The 18,927-nt window shown below is 37.5% G+C and overlaps 1 protein-coding gene across 2 annotated transcripts; it reads right to left on the bottom strand.

Moving 5' to 3' along the window:
* Positions 1-9,688: 9,688 nt before the first annotated feature.
* LOC131155708 (MLO-like protein 4) lies at positions 9,689-18,168 on the bottom strand. 2 transcript variants are annotated; one of them, XM_058109055.1, is made up of 15 exons: positions 17,509-18,168; positions 17,119-17,176; positions 16,601-16,827; positions 15,899-16,015; positions 15,742-15,802; positions 15,498-15,604; positions 14,633-14,707; positions 14,153-14,238; positions 12,883-12,932; positions 11,910-11,950; positions 11,604-11,774; positions 11,481-11,516; positions 10,610-10,677; positions 10,418-10,478; positions 9,689-10,333 (listed from the first exon to the last, which is right to left on the bottom strand). In XM_058109055.1, exons 1-15 carry the CDS (start codon positions 17,638-17,640, stop codon positions 9,866-9,868), a joined length of 1,758 nt encoding a protein of 585 aa, XP_057965038.1. In that variant the 5' UTR covers positions 17,641-18,168; the 3' UTR covers positions 9,689-9,865. The 2 variants fall into 2 exon arrangements, with proteins under 2 accessions (XP_057965038.1, XP_057965046.1); XM_058109063.1 differs by lacking the exons at positions 11,481-11,516; positions 11,604-11,774 and having other exon boundaries at positions 17,509-18,162.
* Positions 18,169-18,927: the final 759 nt, after the last annotated feature.

The following is an 18,927-nucleotide window of genomic DNA, read 5'->3' as shown; positions in this document are numbered from 1 at the left end:
TTTAACAGCTACATATCTCATTAATCGAATGCCTAGTCAGGTTCTTTCCTTTGCCACTCCTCTCTAAAAATATCAAGAATGTTTTCCCAACTCTCGACTCCAATCTCTACCTGAAAATTTTTGGGTGTACTGTATTTGTACATGTTTATGCTCACAATAAGGATAAATTGGAACCTTGTGCCATTAAGTGCATTTTTATTAGTTACTCTCCTACTTAGAAAGGCTACAAATGTTATGATCCTATCACAAAAAAATTGTTTGTTAGCCTTGATGTCACGTTCTTTGAAACCACTCCTTACTTCCAAAAGCCCTCTCTTTAGGGGGAGAAGTGGAGTGAAGATCGGTTCTTTGATTTCTCTATTGATGAATTTGTGCCATATACTGAGTCTACCATTGCATCTTCTCTTGACCTATCATGTGTAAAAGACCACTTAAACTCAGGGGGAGAAGTAGAAAAACAAAATAACAAGAAAAATACTTGTTTACTCAAGAAAACCAAAAATAAGGATAGGGAGAATCCTATACCTGAGGCACCAAGAGAGTTGGAACCGGTGATAGCTACGACCAACCATGATTCCACGCCTAATCCTAATCAGGTAATAGATGGCCATGAATTTCTTTCTAATAAGTCCGCACCTGATGACATCAATTTACCCATTGCAGTTAGAAAACAAACTAGGTAATGTACTCTATATGCCTGGTCAAAATACATGTCTTATAAAACTCTGTCTACAAGGTGTCGTGATTTTACCTCTAACCTAGATAGGATAAAAATTCCAAAGAATATCCAGGAAGCCCTAGAGATTCCTAAATAAAAGGAAGCTGTCATGGATGAAATGTGGGCCCCTCGAAAAAAATAGAACTTGGGACGTTATGAATTTTCCAAAAGAGAAGAAGCCAATAGACTGCAAATAGGTCGTATAAAGCCTGACTTTTTGCAAAAAGGTTTACATAGACCTATGGAATTGACTACACGGAGACATTTGCACTAGTGGCAAAATTGAATGCAGTCCGAGTCCTCCTGTCCTTGGCAGCTAACTTAGATTAGCCACTACAACAACTAAACATCAAGAATGTATTTATAAATGGTGAGTTAGAAGAAGAAATTCATGTTCCGACCATAAGTGAACCCTAGCCGCCGTCAACGAGAAGATAACGACGGAGTGGAGCATCTCCTATGAAAGTCGTCGTCGCGACGAGGAAGATGACGACTGTGAAAGCCTAGTCGTCGCGATCCCTGTCTCTCACACGCGTTGGAGTGCCCTGGTGTTCTGTGTCATTTGGGGGTCCTCCTGAGGCATGCGAGGATTTCTGTGAACCTAGCCGCCATTGATACGAAAATACGACGACGGAGGGGATCTGTGAAAGCCGCCGTCACAACGAGGAAGATGACAACTGTGATGTGCTAAAGCGCCCTGGTGTTCTGTGTCCCAGATGGAGTTTTGAGGGTCCTCAGACTCTCTTCTACAGCTCTGTCTCTAGGCTTCGGCAAGGCGCCTTTGTTGGTGCTGTTGGAGGCCAGTGGTGTTGGGACTGACTCTCGTGGGAAAGGAGAGCGCTGCCATCTCCGCCGAGTACCCGCCATTTCGCAAGGCATTGTAGTGGCAGCAGTTCTCATCGAAGAGCAGCAGCAGCGACAACAATGGGGACAATGACAAAGTGGGTTGCGAGAATTTGATGCGGAGACAATGACGAAGTGGTGACGGTGAATCTGCGTCGGCAACATAAACGAAAGACGTTGGACTGTGAGATTCTGAGACGGCGACAACAACGAAGTGGTGACAATGAACCTGCGTCGGCGACATAGATGTAGGTATACAGCAGGTTTGGTTTTTTATTAATTATTTTTATTTTGCTTTTTGGCGTTCAATATGGAAAAAAGGTAGCTGATAGACATGACCGCGCCGTCTACGGTAGCTGTTACCGTAGGGTCAAAAGGAGGTGTCGACGCTAGTTTACAGGTTGCGGGGAGTGGTTTGGGGGATAATAAGGTCAATGAGGGGGAAGGTTTCGCTAAGGGAAAATCATTTGCAGAAGCCTTGAAGAGGAAAGTTCCATCTTCAAAATTCCAAATCCCATTGAGGAAACTGGAACTAATTAATGGAGAATTAGGTCTTATTTTCTCAGAGGTGGAGATGGAAAAGGCTGCTGAGGATCTGAAGTTTGCGTTGGTTCTTAAATTTATTTCTGCAAGGCCATCTATCAATCTTCGGAGGCATATTATCCAATCCTAGGGTCTCTCTAAAGTCCCAATGATAAGTTTTATGGACAACTATCATGTCCTGTTGCATTTGGTAAGCAAAAAGGATTACATTCATGCATGCCCACGAGAAGGAAGATGGGTGCCAGGGTGCCAATTTCGGCTATTCAATTGGTCCGTGAATTTTGATGTAAACAAGGAGCCATCGAACGCACCTCAGTGGATTTTCCTACCAGGTCTGCCTTTACATTTATATAGAATGGACTGTTTGCAGAGGTTGGCCACTAGATTTGGTAGATTCTTGGGGATAGATAATGCCACATTATATAGAACACGAGCCACTGGTGCGAGATTATGTGTTGAAGTGGACTTGCAGAAGGATCCTGTGGAGGGTTTTCTGTTGGTGGTAGGACAAAAGCAGAATTGGCAAAGGGTAATATACGAGAAGAGGGGATTTCTATTGTAATAAATGTTGTAGGCAAGGTCACACTGAAGTAGTATGTCGGTTTGGAGTTAAGCCTAAGGATAAAAGGAAGGTGGGTATAAGGAAGGAGGGAGATGAGTTGGTTTGGAAAGAAGTGGGTATAAAAGAGAATATGATAGTTGAAGAGGAAGGTCCGGTTTTGAAGATTCAGGATCAGAGGGTAGAGGAGAATAAGGATGGAAATGTGAGTGGTCCGTCGAATGGGATTGAGAAAGATAAAGAAATTGTGAATGAAGTTAATGATGTGGGTTCTCAAAAAATGGATGTAGTTAATTTGGCAAAGGAAAATAGGGGAGAGAAAGTCAATCGTTGTCAAGACCAAAAGACAGGGGTGGTTAGGGTGCAGGTAGAACTGGGAGGTTGTTCTAGGTCTGCCCTAGGAAATCGGAGTTGTGTATGAAGGGGGGAGGGAAAAAGTTAAATAGGACGAGGATGGGGTGGTGATTTTGGTGGAGGAGGTGGATGAGAGAGAGGGGGAGGTGGAGGGTGTAGTGTGTAGTGATAATTATGATATATTGTCTGAGGGAGATATGGAGGTTTGCATTGATACTAAAAAAGAATATCACTCGTATCCAGGTAATGTGACAATGGGTGTGTCGGAAGGAAGAAATAAAGATGATGGTCAAGTGAGAAAGTCTAGGAGGGCTAAGGCTGTGCCTCAAAAGTTGAACTTATGATTGACAAAATTATGTTTTGGAATATAAGAGGGTTGGGCATGCCGAAGATAAGATTGAAACAAATTTTGAAAGATCAGAAAGTTTCGATTTTGGCAGTTTCGGAACCTTTTCAAAATATAGAAAAGATAAGAACGTGGGCGGTGAATTTGCAATTTACTAACTTTTGCTCTAATGTAGAGGAAGGTGGGAAGGTTTGGCTATTCTGGAAAGATGATGTTCAAGTGGATTGGGTGGGTTCCTCAAATCAATGTGTGACAGTTTTGTTAATAGAGAATAGAGGCTCTTTGCTTCTTACTTTTGTATATGCTAAATGTTATCATATTAAGAGAAGAGATTTATGGCATTAGCTTTAGGGGCTGTCGAGTTTTGATGTGGCTTAGGTTGTTATGGGAGATTTTAATGTTAGTCGGTCAGATGAGGAAAGGGTAGGAGGTAAACCTTACTTGGGTTCGTCTATGGATGAATTCAATGGTTGTATTAATAGATGTGAATTATTGGACCTCAAATTCGAAGGAAACCAATTTTCATGGCGTAACAGTCAACAAGGTTTGATGAGAAGTTGGGCGAAACTGGACAGGGTTTTGATTAATAATGTTTTTTCTATAAAATATGGTGAAGCTAAGACATCTTTATTGAAACAAATACTTCAGATCATTTTCCTATCATTTTACAGTTGTGTGCAAGTATGGAGAGGTATGGGCCAGCGCCTTTTAGGTTTCAGAACATGTGGACATCGTATGGGGATTTTTTGAAAATGGTTGAATCTTTTTTTAGAGAACACATTGTGGCGGATTCAGGGTTGTGTAAATTGGCGGGTAAATTGAAAAGGCTAAAACAAAGACTTAGGGTGTGGAATAAACATACTTTTGGTCATGTTGGTGGTTTTATTCAAGAGTTTGAGGAAAGGGTGGAAAATTTTGAGAATTTGCTACAGACAGAGTACTCAGAATCAGTTGAAGAAGAGTTCCTTGTTTTTAAAGCTGAATTGGAGGTTTGTTATAGAAGAGAAGAGGCTAGGTTGGCGCAGCAAGCAAAGATGAACTGGTTGATTGATGGTGATCAGAATTCAAAGTTTTTTCATATTGTGATTACACAAAAAAAAGCATAACTCTTGTGTAAATTCAATGGTGCTTCCTGATGGCTCGGTGTTGGAAAATATGCAAATGGTCCATGATGAGGCATTGAATTACTTTAAGCAATTCTTGAGGCAAAATAGTTCAGTGCAAAGGTCAAATCTGGACGGTATTATCCATTCGGTGATTTCTGAGGAGTTTATAGGTCGGTTGAGGGAAGATCCAACTGAGGAGGAGGTTTTTGAAGCTATTTCTTCTATTTCTGTGAATAGTAGCCTAGGACCGAATGGGTTTGGGTCTTCTTTCTATATTACTTGTTGGAAGATTATTAAAAATGATATGATGGATGCGGTAAGAGAATTCTTCAGAGGTGATATGTTGCCTTGGTTTTTTTGTTCCTTTTATATAGTGCTTATTCCTAAAGTAAAAGATCCTCAGTCTTTTAATAAATTTCGACCGATAAGCCTTTGTAATGTAATCTATAAAATTTTCTCCAAAATCTTTGTTGGTAAGCTTTTTTGGTGATGGGTGATTTAATATCTTTAGAACAAGGTGCTTTTGTGAAAGGGAGGAGTATTTTTGAAAATATAACGCTTGCTCAAGAGATGACAAAATTATTACCTAGGCGGGTGAGAGGAGGTAATATATGCTAAAGCTTGATATGAGCAAAGCGTATGATCCAGTGGAGTGGCAGGTGGTAGATCAGATTTTCCATGCTCTTGGTTTTCCAGATTAGTTTTGTAAGTTGATTCAGAATTGTATTTCTACTCCTTGGTTTTCTGTCATGATGCATGGCACTTATAGGGGTTTCTTCAAGTCAAAAAGGGGCTTGAGGCAAGGGGATCCATTGTCGCCGTATATTTTCATCATCATGGAAGAAGTTCTTTCTAAATTAATTAAAAAAAAACCTGTCTGAGAAGCGGATTTTACTGTTTGCTCATCCGTGTGGTGCACCTATTATATCGCATTTAATGTGCGCGGATGATGTTGTTATATTTGCTAATGCTGGAAAAAAAATTTGTTAGACAGATAATGGAGGTGATTAAGGAGTATGAAAATTGGACTGGCCAAAGGGTAAATAAAGATAAATCAGCAATTTTTTTCTTAAAGAAGTTGGGTGTTCAGAGAAAGGGAGAAATTCTCCAAGAAACTGGTTTTAGTGAAGGTAAATTTCCTTTTACGTATTTGGGTGTGCTGATAGTGGATGGTAAATTGAAGGGCTATCATTTTGACCCTTTAATTCAAAAAATAAGTAAGAGAGTTAAGGGCTGGAAAAGTAGACTGTTGTCTCAAAGAGGTCGTCTAGTTTTGTTGAGACATGTGCTTTCGAGTATGTCATTGCATCTATTAGCTGTTTTAAATATCCCAAAACTGGTGATAAAAAAGATACAAGGTATGTTTGCTTCTTTTTTCTGCGGATTTAAGGATAGAAAAGAAAAAATGAAATGGAGGGCTTGGAAGAAATTATGTGTTCCCATGGAGGAGGGGGGCATAGGAGTAAGGGACATTTCGGAAGTTCAACGGTCTTTGTTCATAAAGTTTGGTTGGCATTTATTGACTCAAAACTCTTTATGGGCTAGATTTTTTTAAAGCTAAATATGTGAAAGGAGGTCATATTGCTCTTTGTAAACCTCATGGATCGGATTCTTCCTTTTAGAAGAAAGTTCTACAGGGTATGCCTGATCTGTTAAGTAAATCTAAGTGGAAGGTTAGAGAAGGAAATGTAAAATTGTGGTATGATAAATTTCTAGATTCGAGACCTTTGTTTGTAGAGTGTCCAGATGGTGCGCATTCACATATCAGATTAAAAGATTTGGTTATCAATAATGCATGGGATGTGAAAAATTTGCAGAGGATTCTAGGGTATAATAAAGCGGAAGAAGTGATGGAAAAGGTGGGAAATCTTAGAAACTCTTCGGACCTTCTGCTATGGCTCCCGGAAAAGGATAGTTGCTTTAATGCAAAGTTCACATGGGATGTTATCAGAGTTAGAGCTCCAAAGTTTGATTGGGCAAAGTGGGTTTGGAATAAATAGTTATCGAAGAAAATTGCAATCTGCATGTGGAAAGCAGCTTTTGAGTGCTTAAGTGTTGATGAAAAGGTGAGAAGGGTGAGGGTGTCACTAGCTTCGGCGTGTAATTGTTGTGAGATGAGGCAGCCAGAAGATATGGAGCATGTGTTAAATAAGGGAGACCTTGCTACTAAGGTTTGGAGGAAGGTTTCGGTGGAGGTAGGTGTCCCTTTTCTTAGACAACAAAGTTGGAAAGAAAGAGTCCAAATGTGATTTAATAGGGCTACCAAATTTTCTCGAATGGGATCATTGATGGGTTTGATTCCTTGTTTAGTAGTTTGGAGGCTATGGAGAAGGAGATGTGCAACTTGAATGGAGGAGAAATTGGAGAGTACTACAGATATATGGTTGTCCATTAAGTATTGGGTGGGGGTTTTGAGCAAGAATATGACAGGAATGACTCAGTTAAAGGATGCTGATTTTCGGATATTGCAGAATCTAGAAGTGCAAATTGTAAATAAAAGGATTAAAACTATGCAATGTGTGAGATGGCTAAAACCGAGGCAAGGGAGGTTGAAACTAAATTTGGATGGGAGTAACTTGGGGAACCCAGGGCCGACGGGTGGTGGTGGCATCCTTAGAGACTATACAAGTTCTTTTGTTTTTGATTTTTCAAAATATTTTGGTTCTTGTTCAAATAATGAAGTTGAATTGAGAGCTGTGTTGGAGGGAATAAAGATTTGCAAACATTTGGGTCATACTAGTATTGATATTGAATGTGATTCGATTATTGTTGTAAATTGGATAAGATCCAATAGGTGCTCCTTGTGGTATTTATGGGATTTTTGGGAGCAGCTGATCGATTTATTAGAGGGAGTAGACTTTTCGATAAAGCATTTGTATAGAGAAGGGAACAAAGTGGTTGATGCCTTGGCTTGTCAAGGTGCTATGGGGAGGAATAGTTTGTTTACAAATAGTAGTCAACTCCCTAGAGTTATCAATAGGTTGTATAAACTCAAGAAGATAGTTACGGCTTATATGAGGTATGTTTAGCTGATTTCTTGTTGGTTTTGGTTTACGCTTTATGTTCTTTACCTCTTGTTTGTTTTGTTGTTTGAGATTTATTTTGTAGGTCTTTGTTTTGTTTTATTTTGCTTGGACTTGTAATCCTGTTTTGGCGGATTGTTGGTGTTGTTTTTTTTGGGAGGCCTTTATAGCTTTGTCTTTTGTTCCTCCCATTAATTGTCTTGTAACCACGGTATTCCTCTGCCAAAAGTGAGGGTTATCAATAAATAAATGAAGGTGCCACCCTTCTTTAAAAAAAAAAAAAAAAAGAGTTAGAAGAAGAAGTCTACATGACGATGCTGCCTGGTTTCATTACGAAAGGTGAAGAAAACAGAGTATGTAAACTCAAGAAGTCCCTATATGGACTCAAGCAATTTCCCATAGCATGGTTTGACAAATTTGTGAAAGTCGTAAAGAACCAAGGATATCAACAAGGGCAATAAGATCACACTATGTTCTTCCAATGGTCTGGAAGTGGTAAGAAAACAATTCTGATTGTGTATGTTGATGATATAATCCTAACTGGAGATGTTACGGTGGAGATGGAGAGATTGAAGAAAGTCCTAGTTGTTGAGTTTGAAGTTAAAGACTTGGGATGAATGTAGTACTTTTTTGGAATGGAAGTTGCTAGATCAAAAAAGGGTATCAGTGTCTCTTAGCGAAAGTATATCCTTGATCTCCTAATCGAAACTGACATGCTTGGATGCAAATCTAGTAAAACCCCAATTGAAGCAGTAAAGAGAGTTGAAGACTGTGGAATATCAGTTGAAAATGAAAGGTATCAGAGATTGGTTGGAAAACTAATCTATCTATCACATACCAGACCCGACATTGCATTTGGGGTAAGTGTGGTAAGCCAACACATGCATTCACAAAAAAAAAACTCACCTAGATGTTGTGTACAAGATCCTTAGGTACCTCAAGGGCTCTCCGAGTAAAGGGCTCTTCTTCAAGAAATATGAAAGCAAGGAAGTAGAAATTTTCACAGACACGGATTGGGTAGGATCAACGGAAGATAAAAGGTCTACCACCGGATATTACACTTTTGTATGGGGAAATTTGGTGACTTGGAGGAGTAAAAAATAGAATGTAGTGACTCGAAGTAGTGCTGAAACTGAATTTAGGGCAGTTGCACAAGGGATATGTGAAAGACTGTGGTCACGAAAACTCTTGGAAGAATTACAAATCCCGGTGAAATTTCCTATCAAACTCTACAGTGACAACAAAGTAGTCATCAGTATCTCTCTCAATCCAATTCAACATGACAAGGCTAAGCATGTAGAAATGGACCGACACTTTATCAAAGAGAAGGTTGAAGAAGGAATCATTTGTATGACTTATGTACCTAGCAAGGAACAAACAGCAAACATCTTTACCAAAGAGTTAGCCTGACAAAGTTTTGATGATTTCACCTGCTAGTTAGATATAATCAATATCTATGATCCAACTTGAGGGGAGTATAGAAATCTCAAGTATCTTGGAGTAATTTAGGGAGGTATTTATGTAAAGGATTGTATATTATTGAGAGAGATTAGTTTAAGGGATTGTTTCTATATTTAGAATTCCCGATTGTATTATAAATATTGTGTATTGGCTTGTACAAATTTATTCAAGAAAACCTTTTCTGATTTTACTCTCATATGTGAAAGCCCGCCACTCTTGTGGGAGGAAGTACAAACAGAAAGTGTAAAATAACTTATAAAGAGTGTTATTGTTGTATTATTATTTTATTAAAAAACTACGCACACCACACTTGAAATTATAAAATTAAAAATGCAATAATTTTATTTTTGCCACTGTTTGATGTGTTAGAATGGAATAAATTGAGAGCGGCCATTTTTGCGTGTAAAACATGGGTTAATGCATATACAACCACTCTTAAGAGGTTTAGGTTTCACCATGCTCTCACATGTGAACTACCACTCCTGTGAGAGAGGAAGTACAAACAGAAAGTGTAAGGCAACTTATAAAGTAACTTATTTACTAGAAAACTACAGATACTGCACTTACCTTTATTTTTGCCAATTTGCAAAGTCATGACATGTGATATTCATTGCCCCAAAATCTTCATTAATTTTTTAACAAGGTCATTTATGCTTGATCCCAACCTAATATTGGCACAAATACATATAACATCTAAGTTCTTGATGTAAAATTAGCAGCAAGAAAACTCAAAAATGGCAAGAAAATTCATTTTCCTCAACCCTAATATATCTAAACAAATATCACAGTTTACCGAGAGATGACAAAGCCATGTATAGCTTCTACAAGCATGTTCTCTCAAACAATCTTAAGCATATGAGTGAGAGAGAGAGAGAGAGAGAGAGAGAGAGAGAGAGAGCATCAGGGGAGAGCTTAAGTTGGTCTAAGAAGACATGAACTATCTTTCTCATTATTACTGGCATCAGGCCCATTCTCACACTCGATCTCCTCATCGTCGTCATAACTATCATAACTGTCGAAGATTGGAGCAGAAGTAAGTGAAACACTGAGCTTCCTATCACTTTGTGATGGTTTATAAGTTCGATCTTCTTTTGCATACACTGATTCAAGCGGTGAAGAGTTATCTTCATATATTGAGGATCTCAATTCTAAGCTTCTAAACACAGGGTTATCAATGTTGTTAGTTTCGTTTATCAGGGGCTTGAAGCAGGAGGTTGATGTCATACTCGTACATGCAGAGGGGGACTTCAAGGATGTAGTTGATGTTGCACTCATGCGTGCAGAGGAGGAACCATGCCTTGCCTTTGCCCTCATTTGCCATCCATGAAGTGACTTCCTTACATCTTTGGAGATCACAGATTTCCTGAACCTTGAACCCATCTGCAACCACACAACCAATCATATGAGAGAGAAAGAGAGAGAGAGAGAGAGAGAGAAGAGAGGAATCCTCTTATCATAACAAACCTGCGTAACAATGATATAGAGTGGAAACGTTATGAAGCTACACCAGAATTGGGAGACAACCCTGCAGTTTTCAATATGTGATAAATATAAGACTTTATTTGAAATGAGCCTCCATCAAAATTCCAGGAAAAACAAGACAAAATATATATTTGGTTAATCAGGATTGAATAGAATATCATCACGAAGATATACCCAAATGTCAAGCGAATGACAAGGAAGCTACTATTATCCATGAAACAAGAAGGTCCCCTGACTTCCCACTGGAACAAAAAATAAATAAATTAGTGACACCACACACATATACGCACAAAATCTCTACCGTGAAAACAAGCAAGGTGTTCATAAGATTAATTAAAACTATCAAAGCTCACGAAAGATGTACACAAGCACTTTCTCAAATTTAAACAACTTATTTGAATGTGATGCTAGTCAAAGTGGAGCAATTGCAAACCTCAATGTAATTAAGGACTTAATTTCAAATTTTGCATGCAGTTCTACAACATTCATGTTTCGAACTTATTTTAGAGGTTCTTAAAACTAATTAAACTGCTTCTGCTAGACAACCACTTTACCCACATAATAAATGCGGGCAATGAGACTAGAATCCAGGACCTCCTGGCAACCAGTCCTAGTACAATGTTAAACAACCACTTTACCTAAAAGCTTAAGCTATTATATTGTAAGTCAACAATGTATATCAAGCTTTAACAACTTTAAAGTGAAAAAATGAAAAAAATAAATGTTGACATCATTTTTTAGGAAGCATATTGATCAAGGAATAAGAAAGGGCAGCTAAAATAAGGAAGCACATTGATCAAGGAATAAGAAAGGGCAGCTAAAATAATCAGATCGGTTTTGTTCTTGTCTGAAATCTTAAAACCTCTTTAGTCTTGGCAGTTACTGCAGGCATGGCAATCCCCTTTTCCCAGGCTTTGCCCCAGATATCTATGGTATTTAAGGAAGCCATCTTTATGTTACTTTCAGCAGTAAACCTGGGTTTACTTGATCAGTAAACATGGAACAGTTGCCATAGAATAGTGAAACCATTGAAACAAATACTCACCACTGACCAAATGAATGTTGCCATCTCGAATGCATTCTGAAAATAAGATGCACATGAGTAGAGAAGATCTCAGTTCATAGAATAAGTTTTGAAGTAACACATTTATTTTTTAGCTTCACTCACCAGGAATGATATCAACTGTATTAACCACAGTAGAAGCCTGGGCCTGCCAAGCCAGAAGAGCTCATCCCTCAAGTTAAAATTACGGTTTTCCATCCATGGACCGGTGTCCATAATTTCAACAGCCAATTTTACCACTATGCGGTGCAATTTAGTGCCAATAAGCAGGATTAACTTTACATACATGAGAGAGAGAGAGAGAGAGAGAGAGAGGGAGAGGGAGAAACAATGAGACATTAGCAAAATGATAACACTCTTGGACATTTAAAACGCAGGGAAGGCAACGAAAATAAATAAATGAGGACTTACAATGGCTGGAATGAAGGAAACCCAAAAATAGATATTGGATCCTGATTAAGTTTCACGCAATTCATGCTCTTAGTATTACTTCCAGACATAAGAAAGTAAGAGAAGTTTTCAACAATAGAAAATTCTATAAGATATGCTAATGGTTTGTTTGGAAATCTAGTGGAAATTGAATTGTCTTTGTATTTCTATAAGTAGTTTTCTTTGCAAGTCCATCACCACGATTGGGGCACCCTTACAGAATGGAAGCCATGATCACAACTTCAGTACAACACATGCACATGCACATATATATATATATAGGAGCATATTTTATAAAAGCCTGAAACTGATCCTGTATCACTTATTGCTGTGCACCACTAAATGCCATCTATAAGACAACTGAGGCAATTCAATTTCCATCAGATGGGAAATCTGCCCAATGAAAATACAACTCCAAATGGCCTAAGACTACCCACTATGCTGCAATGCAAATACACTGACATGCAACCACCTAATGTACTTTCTTACACAGCTAAGAGTTCAAACTGCCTAGTAGTCCACCCTATGATGCTGGAACCAGAGTAAAAGTTGGTAATTTACCAACTTTGTTCATATACATCAGCTTTGAGCACACACTATGTGCCTACTTCACAGCCCCAAACTTACTGGTTTTTTTTTTTTTTTTTTTTTTTTTTTTTCAGGAAATGATGGAAGTTAAAGGAGAGAACGGGGAGATAACAGGGAGACATGGAGATAACTGGAAGTTAGATATTTTACAAATTTAAAATTGAAATTAAATTACTATGCATCCATAGTTTGTATATGTTGTAATTAAATGATAACTTGCAAACTTGAGCGCATTATAGGAATAATGAGGAAAAATTTTGATTGAAAACTACCTGCTCTCCCCTTCATTAGTCGTAGAGATAATCTCCTCATGTAACAGTTATTCAGTAATACTCAACAAGAATATTGGAATCTTGCAGATACTTACCATGAAAATCAAGGAAAATGCAGGATATGCCATAAATCCAAAGAGGAATACTGCAAGCATTGTCCAAAAGGAGTTGTCACTTGATTTGCTAAAAAATCAGTATTCAATTTTGTAATAACCACTTGCACTGATGTAATTTAAGATACAAATGCATTATCAGAATACATCACTTAGGGTCCATTTGCATCAAGGGTTTTGTTCGGGAAAAGGAAAGGAAAGGAAAGGAAAATAAGAAGGAAATTAATTTTCCATTATATTTTCTCTCTGCATCCATAATATTAAAAATGAAAATTTATTATAATATCATTAAAATTTAGAAAATCAAATGTTAATGATGTGCAAAATCATTTTTTTATTCATTGATTTGGTTTTTTACTTTCTTTCATCACCAAATATGAAAAAGTGGATTCCTTTGTATTTTTCTTTCCTTTCCCTAATGTTTTCTAAGTTCCAAAGGGGTCCTTAAAATTGCAGTCTAAGAAAGATTATAAGAAGCGAGCAATGTCCAAAAATCTAAATCATTTCCACAGTTGATGAAAAGGATGGGGATGTGATCAACAAGGGGACGTTTGGCCCAGCTGTTCCTGCAGGACTCCCAAGAATCTGTTGTTTGGGATGTTGGACATCCATGTTTGGGAACTCATGGGAATTCTATGTGGAAGGCATCTTGGATTGCTTGATCATGTAAGATGCCTCCAAAACATGGGTATTCAACACCCACCCCTCCCTTAAGTAATCATGGATTTCCATGGGAGTCCAATTTCACGGGACAAAAGTATCCCACCATCATTGCTCTTGAACAAAATTGCCGTTCTTATTCACTAATAATTAAGATAATAACCATAAAATATTGTTATTTATTTTAACTATTATGATTAAATAACTGTTGTTGTTGTGGGTGTTCTTGCTATTATATATTTATATGATTTATTATTAAAATATATCATAAAAAATTATTACAATTATTATCATTAGTATACACACACATGAATTTTGCAAGTAGGTGAATACTATTATCATCTTTATAGATTAAGGCTATTTTGGTAATCCTATTGAAATAACATTAGAATACCCATATTACGCCAAAAACTAAACTTTTATACTCACAAGAATACTGGCCTTACTGGGCATAAGTTTTTTCAGAAAATGATTCCACGAAAGCATTTAAGATAACCTGAGTCAAACGCTCTTTAAGAGTTTGAAATGTAAAAATGAACAAAGCATTTCAATGAATAGGAATCTCTAACTTTAGAAATATATAGGGTAGTACCTAATGCCAACAATATCGCGAAATTCCTCCTCCATGCTTCGGAGCATATAGTTATGGAAATCATATGACAAGGGAAGCTCATGAGTCTACAAGAAAGAAAGGATAAAAAGATATAGCAAATTTATAATAATATTAAGCAAATGAAATTTAAGAATCATGAAAGTAAGGAGTATGTAGGTTTTTCATATAAATTTTTTGTGAGTGTGATCTCTAGATTAAATTTTGGAACTCGGCAATGAAAGCTAGTTCATTCTTCAATTATGCCTAGGAAGTTTCTCAAGAAGCCTCCAATGGATTTAATTCATCCACACAATCCTAGGTTTTGAGTCACGCCCAAAAAGTTGAAGCAATTGGCTATGATTTCATTGTAAAGGATATGATTAGAATAAAAACTGACACAGTGATATCATAAAATTTCATTGTACGGAAAATGTTTAGAAATGAAATTTTCCATCTGAATGTCACTAGAAAATATCTTACAGTAATGAAGCCCAGACGCAAAGCCATATAGTCAGCTCGATTTATAGAACTCCAAAACTGGCGGCTGAAACAAAGCTACATTGAAATTCTTAACAAAATTATTATAGTAGATGTAAAGTCGTGGAACAATCCAAGAGAGGGTGCCAGTGCACATGTTCAAACACAGACAAGCAAAAGCAATTGCATAGAAGAAAAAAGAGAGGAAAAAGAAAAAAAAAATTACTTGTCAAGCAAAAGCATCAGAAGAAAGCAATGGCATTGTTGAAATTAAAAGAAATAAATTAAAAAAACATTACAACAACACCAAACATGAAAATTTGTTTAGCACATACAGATGGTCAATTAAGAAATAAAAGCAGACTGAATGAAGAGAAATTAGTCAATATAACATTAATTGAAGTAATGTCAAGTATTGACTGCTAATAGGCACCAATATTTTGATGTGTGAGTAGGTCTCAAGCCACCATTTTAAATTTGATCACAGTGATCTAAAAAATAAAACTGGTCAATATAACATTAATTGAAGTAATGTCAAGTATTGACTGCTAATAGGCACCAATATTTTGACGTGCAAGCAACCATAGGTCTCAAGCCACCATTTTAAATTTGATCACAGTGATCTCAAAAATGATTTTGCTCTTGACAAAAAAAGAAAAAAAAGTCCATCCGTCTGAACTACTTTTAGCAACTTTAAATTGTGTTTGTCAATGCTTAATTGCATGGTGCTTCATATTCATTTGGTAGTGGAGACAACTAGTTTCAGAACAAGCCTTTTATCAGTTTCGTTATGAAGGAGGTCAGATAATGCTCAGTTGAGCTAAGTTTTCAGAGTTTCTAAAACCTGAAAATTGAGCATCTGCATTACCAGCCAAACAAGAACTCTGTGCTGGCTCCATGGGTGGGAAGTGTGATGAAAGATGAAAGTAGATAGCCGTCTCATTCTTTTGCTGTTTGAGAGAGCCTTTGGAGATCCTATCAAAATACAGCAAATAGAGCAGAGTACAGCAAATAGAGCAGAGATTTATAATTAGGAAAGGTATTCAAGCAAACATTTTGGATATATTTTTTAAAAAAAAATCATCACGATCACCAACTAGATTATTGTGTACCTTGTGAAGACTGAGCAGCCAGTGACTTTGCCTGATTTTCCCATGTTCTCCAGCTGTAGATCTGCATAAAGTTGGAGATAAAACTTAGCATTCTTCTGAAAAAGATTAACGTCCCAGGTTGATAAAAATAAAATAAAATTTCAGAAATAATATTGACCTTAATCATGGCCAAGGCGATGGCAGCAAAGCTGTAAGAAATGTGGGTAACACCAAGAACAAATACGAAACGATGAAGCTGCTCCAGACTTTCATATGATGCAAAAGATTCATAACCCTGAGAAACAAATAATAGTTAAAAGTTTGTGCAGCTGAAGAACTTTTTTATAAGAAAACATGGTTTTAACTATGATTATATTTGTTCATTAGTTCTGACTTTTGACAATATAACATCCTTGATTTGGCATGGGATTTTTGAATTCAAATACCTAAATTCAATCGTTTCTTGCCATTAAGCCTCGGTATTTGTGTTCCAGAAACCTTTAAATTCTGATTACCAACTTTTAACAGAGAAGTAACTAAGAAAGGAATCTATAATACTTGTCGCCTAAATGATCTCTACCCAGAGACCAGGCTTTGTCAATACAACATGAAGACTTCTGCCATTGCATGGGGAATGATTTTCTTGAGAAAAGTGATTCTTATTAATTCTTTCTGATACAATTAGCTTGTCTCTAGTTTCTGGACCGTAAGAGCAAGATCAAAACTGGATTTGGAAGGTTACAATGACAGTGGAATGACCAGCATATTACACAGACTGAAAGAATAGCTAAAGCATTAAGAAGAGCTTATAAATTATCGCTAGAACATAACAGAATTAAGAATCAAACGACAATGGGTGCGATTGCAGGAAGGAAACTACCTCAGGACAATAATCATGCCGCACAGCATTCAGCTGCTGATCACGGTAAACTGAAGTATTGAAATAATTTGAACGCGAGACATAAACATGCTGTACTGAACTAACATCACTTTCTACAGCACAGGGATAGAATCTACTGCTGAAAGCCGATGATTTGATACAAATCTTAGCCACAAAAACAGTCCAATGACCCATCATCAATGATAGGAGCCCAAAAAGCATCAGCTCTGCTTGCCAAAACCAACCAAATAATGCAATTTTGACATAAGACTCACAAGATAATAATCATTACACGAAAAAACATTTCCTGTGAACCAATTCTTACCTTCCTTGATTTTATCTTTTCTTAATATTTTTTTAAGAAGTGCCCAAAAAAATGATAAAAAAGATATCAACAATGAAGGTAAGAAGATAAACATTCCCTATAAAGCCATTGCATAAAAAAGATGAGCAATCTTGGTCGCCCCACAATATAAACATTACATGAAACCCAATTGTCAGTGCAATCCAATTCTTACCTTCCTTGATTTTATCTAGCGCAGCAAGGAGAGATCTCCTCTTAGTCCTATCCAGCCACTGATAATCACATACAAGGGAAGCATTAAACCAAAGCACACTAAAAATAAAAACAGTGGCACAAATTCTGAACACCAGCAATGCCCATTTGTGAGCTGATAAAATACTTGAAGGTGTATTTCGTATTGCCTTTTACCATGCTCCATGAGTAATTTTTAGTACAACTATAAAATTAAAACAATTAAACATGAAGGGATGATGCAAAAAGCAGTGCGAAAAATACTTTCAAGTATAATGTGTCAAAACTAATACACATGAGGGGGTTACCAAATAGCACTAAAAAACGAATCATAACGTAAATTAAAAAGCAATGATACAAGTAGGTCCTTCACCTTTCCAAATTGCTTGAGAGCGCCGTGAATCAAAAACCCAAAAGCAAGCATTACAGAAACGACGGAGGCAACCGCAAACGACGGCGTTTCTTCCAAAGACGCTCCTCCACCCTCCCATCCTTCGTCCTCCATTAATTCTAAACACCAAACCCAGAATAAAAATCACTTCTTTAATTTCTGGGTGTCCGATATTTCCAAGGCTCGACACGAAATGAAAGACCCAATTTGATAGTTCTGCTGCAGAGCTCATCACCGGCCGGCAACGGCATCATTGGCACTTTTTTCCGGCGAGGGCAGGCAAGCCCATCATCCCCAATCGAATCAAATAAAAAACTCCTGCATGGAACACTTAAATCGTATGGGACCCCGTCATCGATCTTTCAGCAAACAATGGGTAATGCATGAGCTGAAGATTGAGCGTGCCTGTGTCTCTTAATGACCTTCACTTTTCTTCCTTAGGATCATAAATCAGCATCGGAAGAGCAATGCTTCTTTTTATTTATCCCTCAGGCTTTTCAGATAGCTCTGTTCTCGATAGAGAGAGCTCTAAATTTAACCAAAAAGAAAAAGAGAACGAGAAAAAGAGAGGATCAAAAGGGCCGCAATATTCAGGGATTCAACAACCCACTTAAATGAAATTGAAGGTTTCCTTTAAAACTGTCTCCACCGACTTGTTTTATTACTGTATTTATTATTAGGAGGGTATTGTCAGAATCATTCTGTCTGATTTATTTATCTTCAGTTGTTTGGAAATTTTCAGATGAAAATAATTACTTCAAATTATTTGAAATTAATTAAGAAGAGAAGGCTCTTTTTTCTTTTATTTATTTTCATGGCAGTGAGACAGAGGCACAAGAACATTGGCATGCGGAGACCGGGTCTCAAAGAGAGAGCCCAACGTGGTGCCATGAATTAAATTAAAGAAACGCAATGGCTGATTGTGGGGTCCCCTAAATAATGTTCCATTGTAATTCAAATTGGAATTTAAATAAGGGTAAAGTATATGAAATAAAAAATAACTTATATCTCGAGTTTTGTTTGGTAGACTTTAATTTGTTTAAGGTTTTTTTTTTTTTTTTATCTAGACTTTTTTCTTAGTTAGCATTGTTAACTTGAAGGGAGAAGCAATTAGGGTTTTCGGACGATGCGGTTCCAACACAGCGACGGTGACAAAGTAGCTGCGATGGGCGGCGACAACGAACCTAGACGACGAAGCTGCTACCTGCAACAGCGACGTTTGTTTCACGGTGATGGCAAGACACAGCATGAGCGGTGCAAGGGAGAAGCAGTGAGGGTTTTCTGGCGATGCGGTTTCATCTGAAGCAACGGCGACAACATAGCTGCGACGGGCAACAGTGAACCTAGGATGACGAAGCTATTACCTGCGACGACGAGTAACACAATGACGGCGAGTTAACA

The sequence above is a fragment of the Malania oleifera genome, chromosome 1 (genome assembly GCF_029873635.1).
Source record: "Malania oleifera isolate guangnan ecotype guangnan chromosome 1, ASM2987363v1, whole genome shotgun sequence".
NCBI classification, from domain to species: Eukaryota; Viridiplantae; Streptophyta; class Magnoliopsida; order Santalales; family Ximeniaceae; genus Malania; species Malania oleifera.
This window is presented reverse-complemented; position numbering and strand designations above follow the sequence as displayed.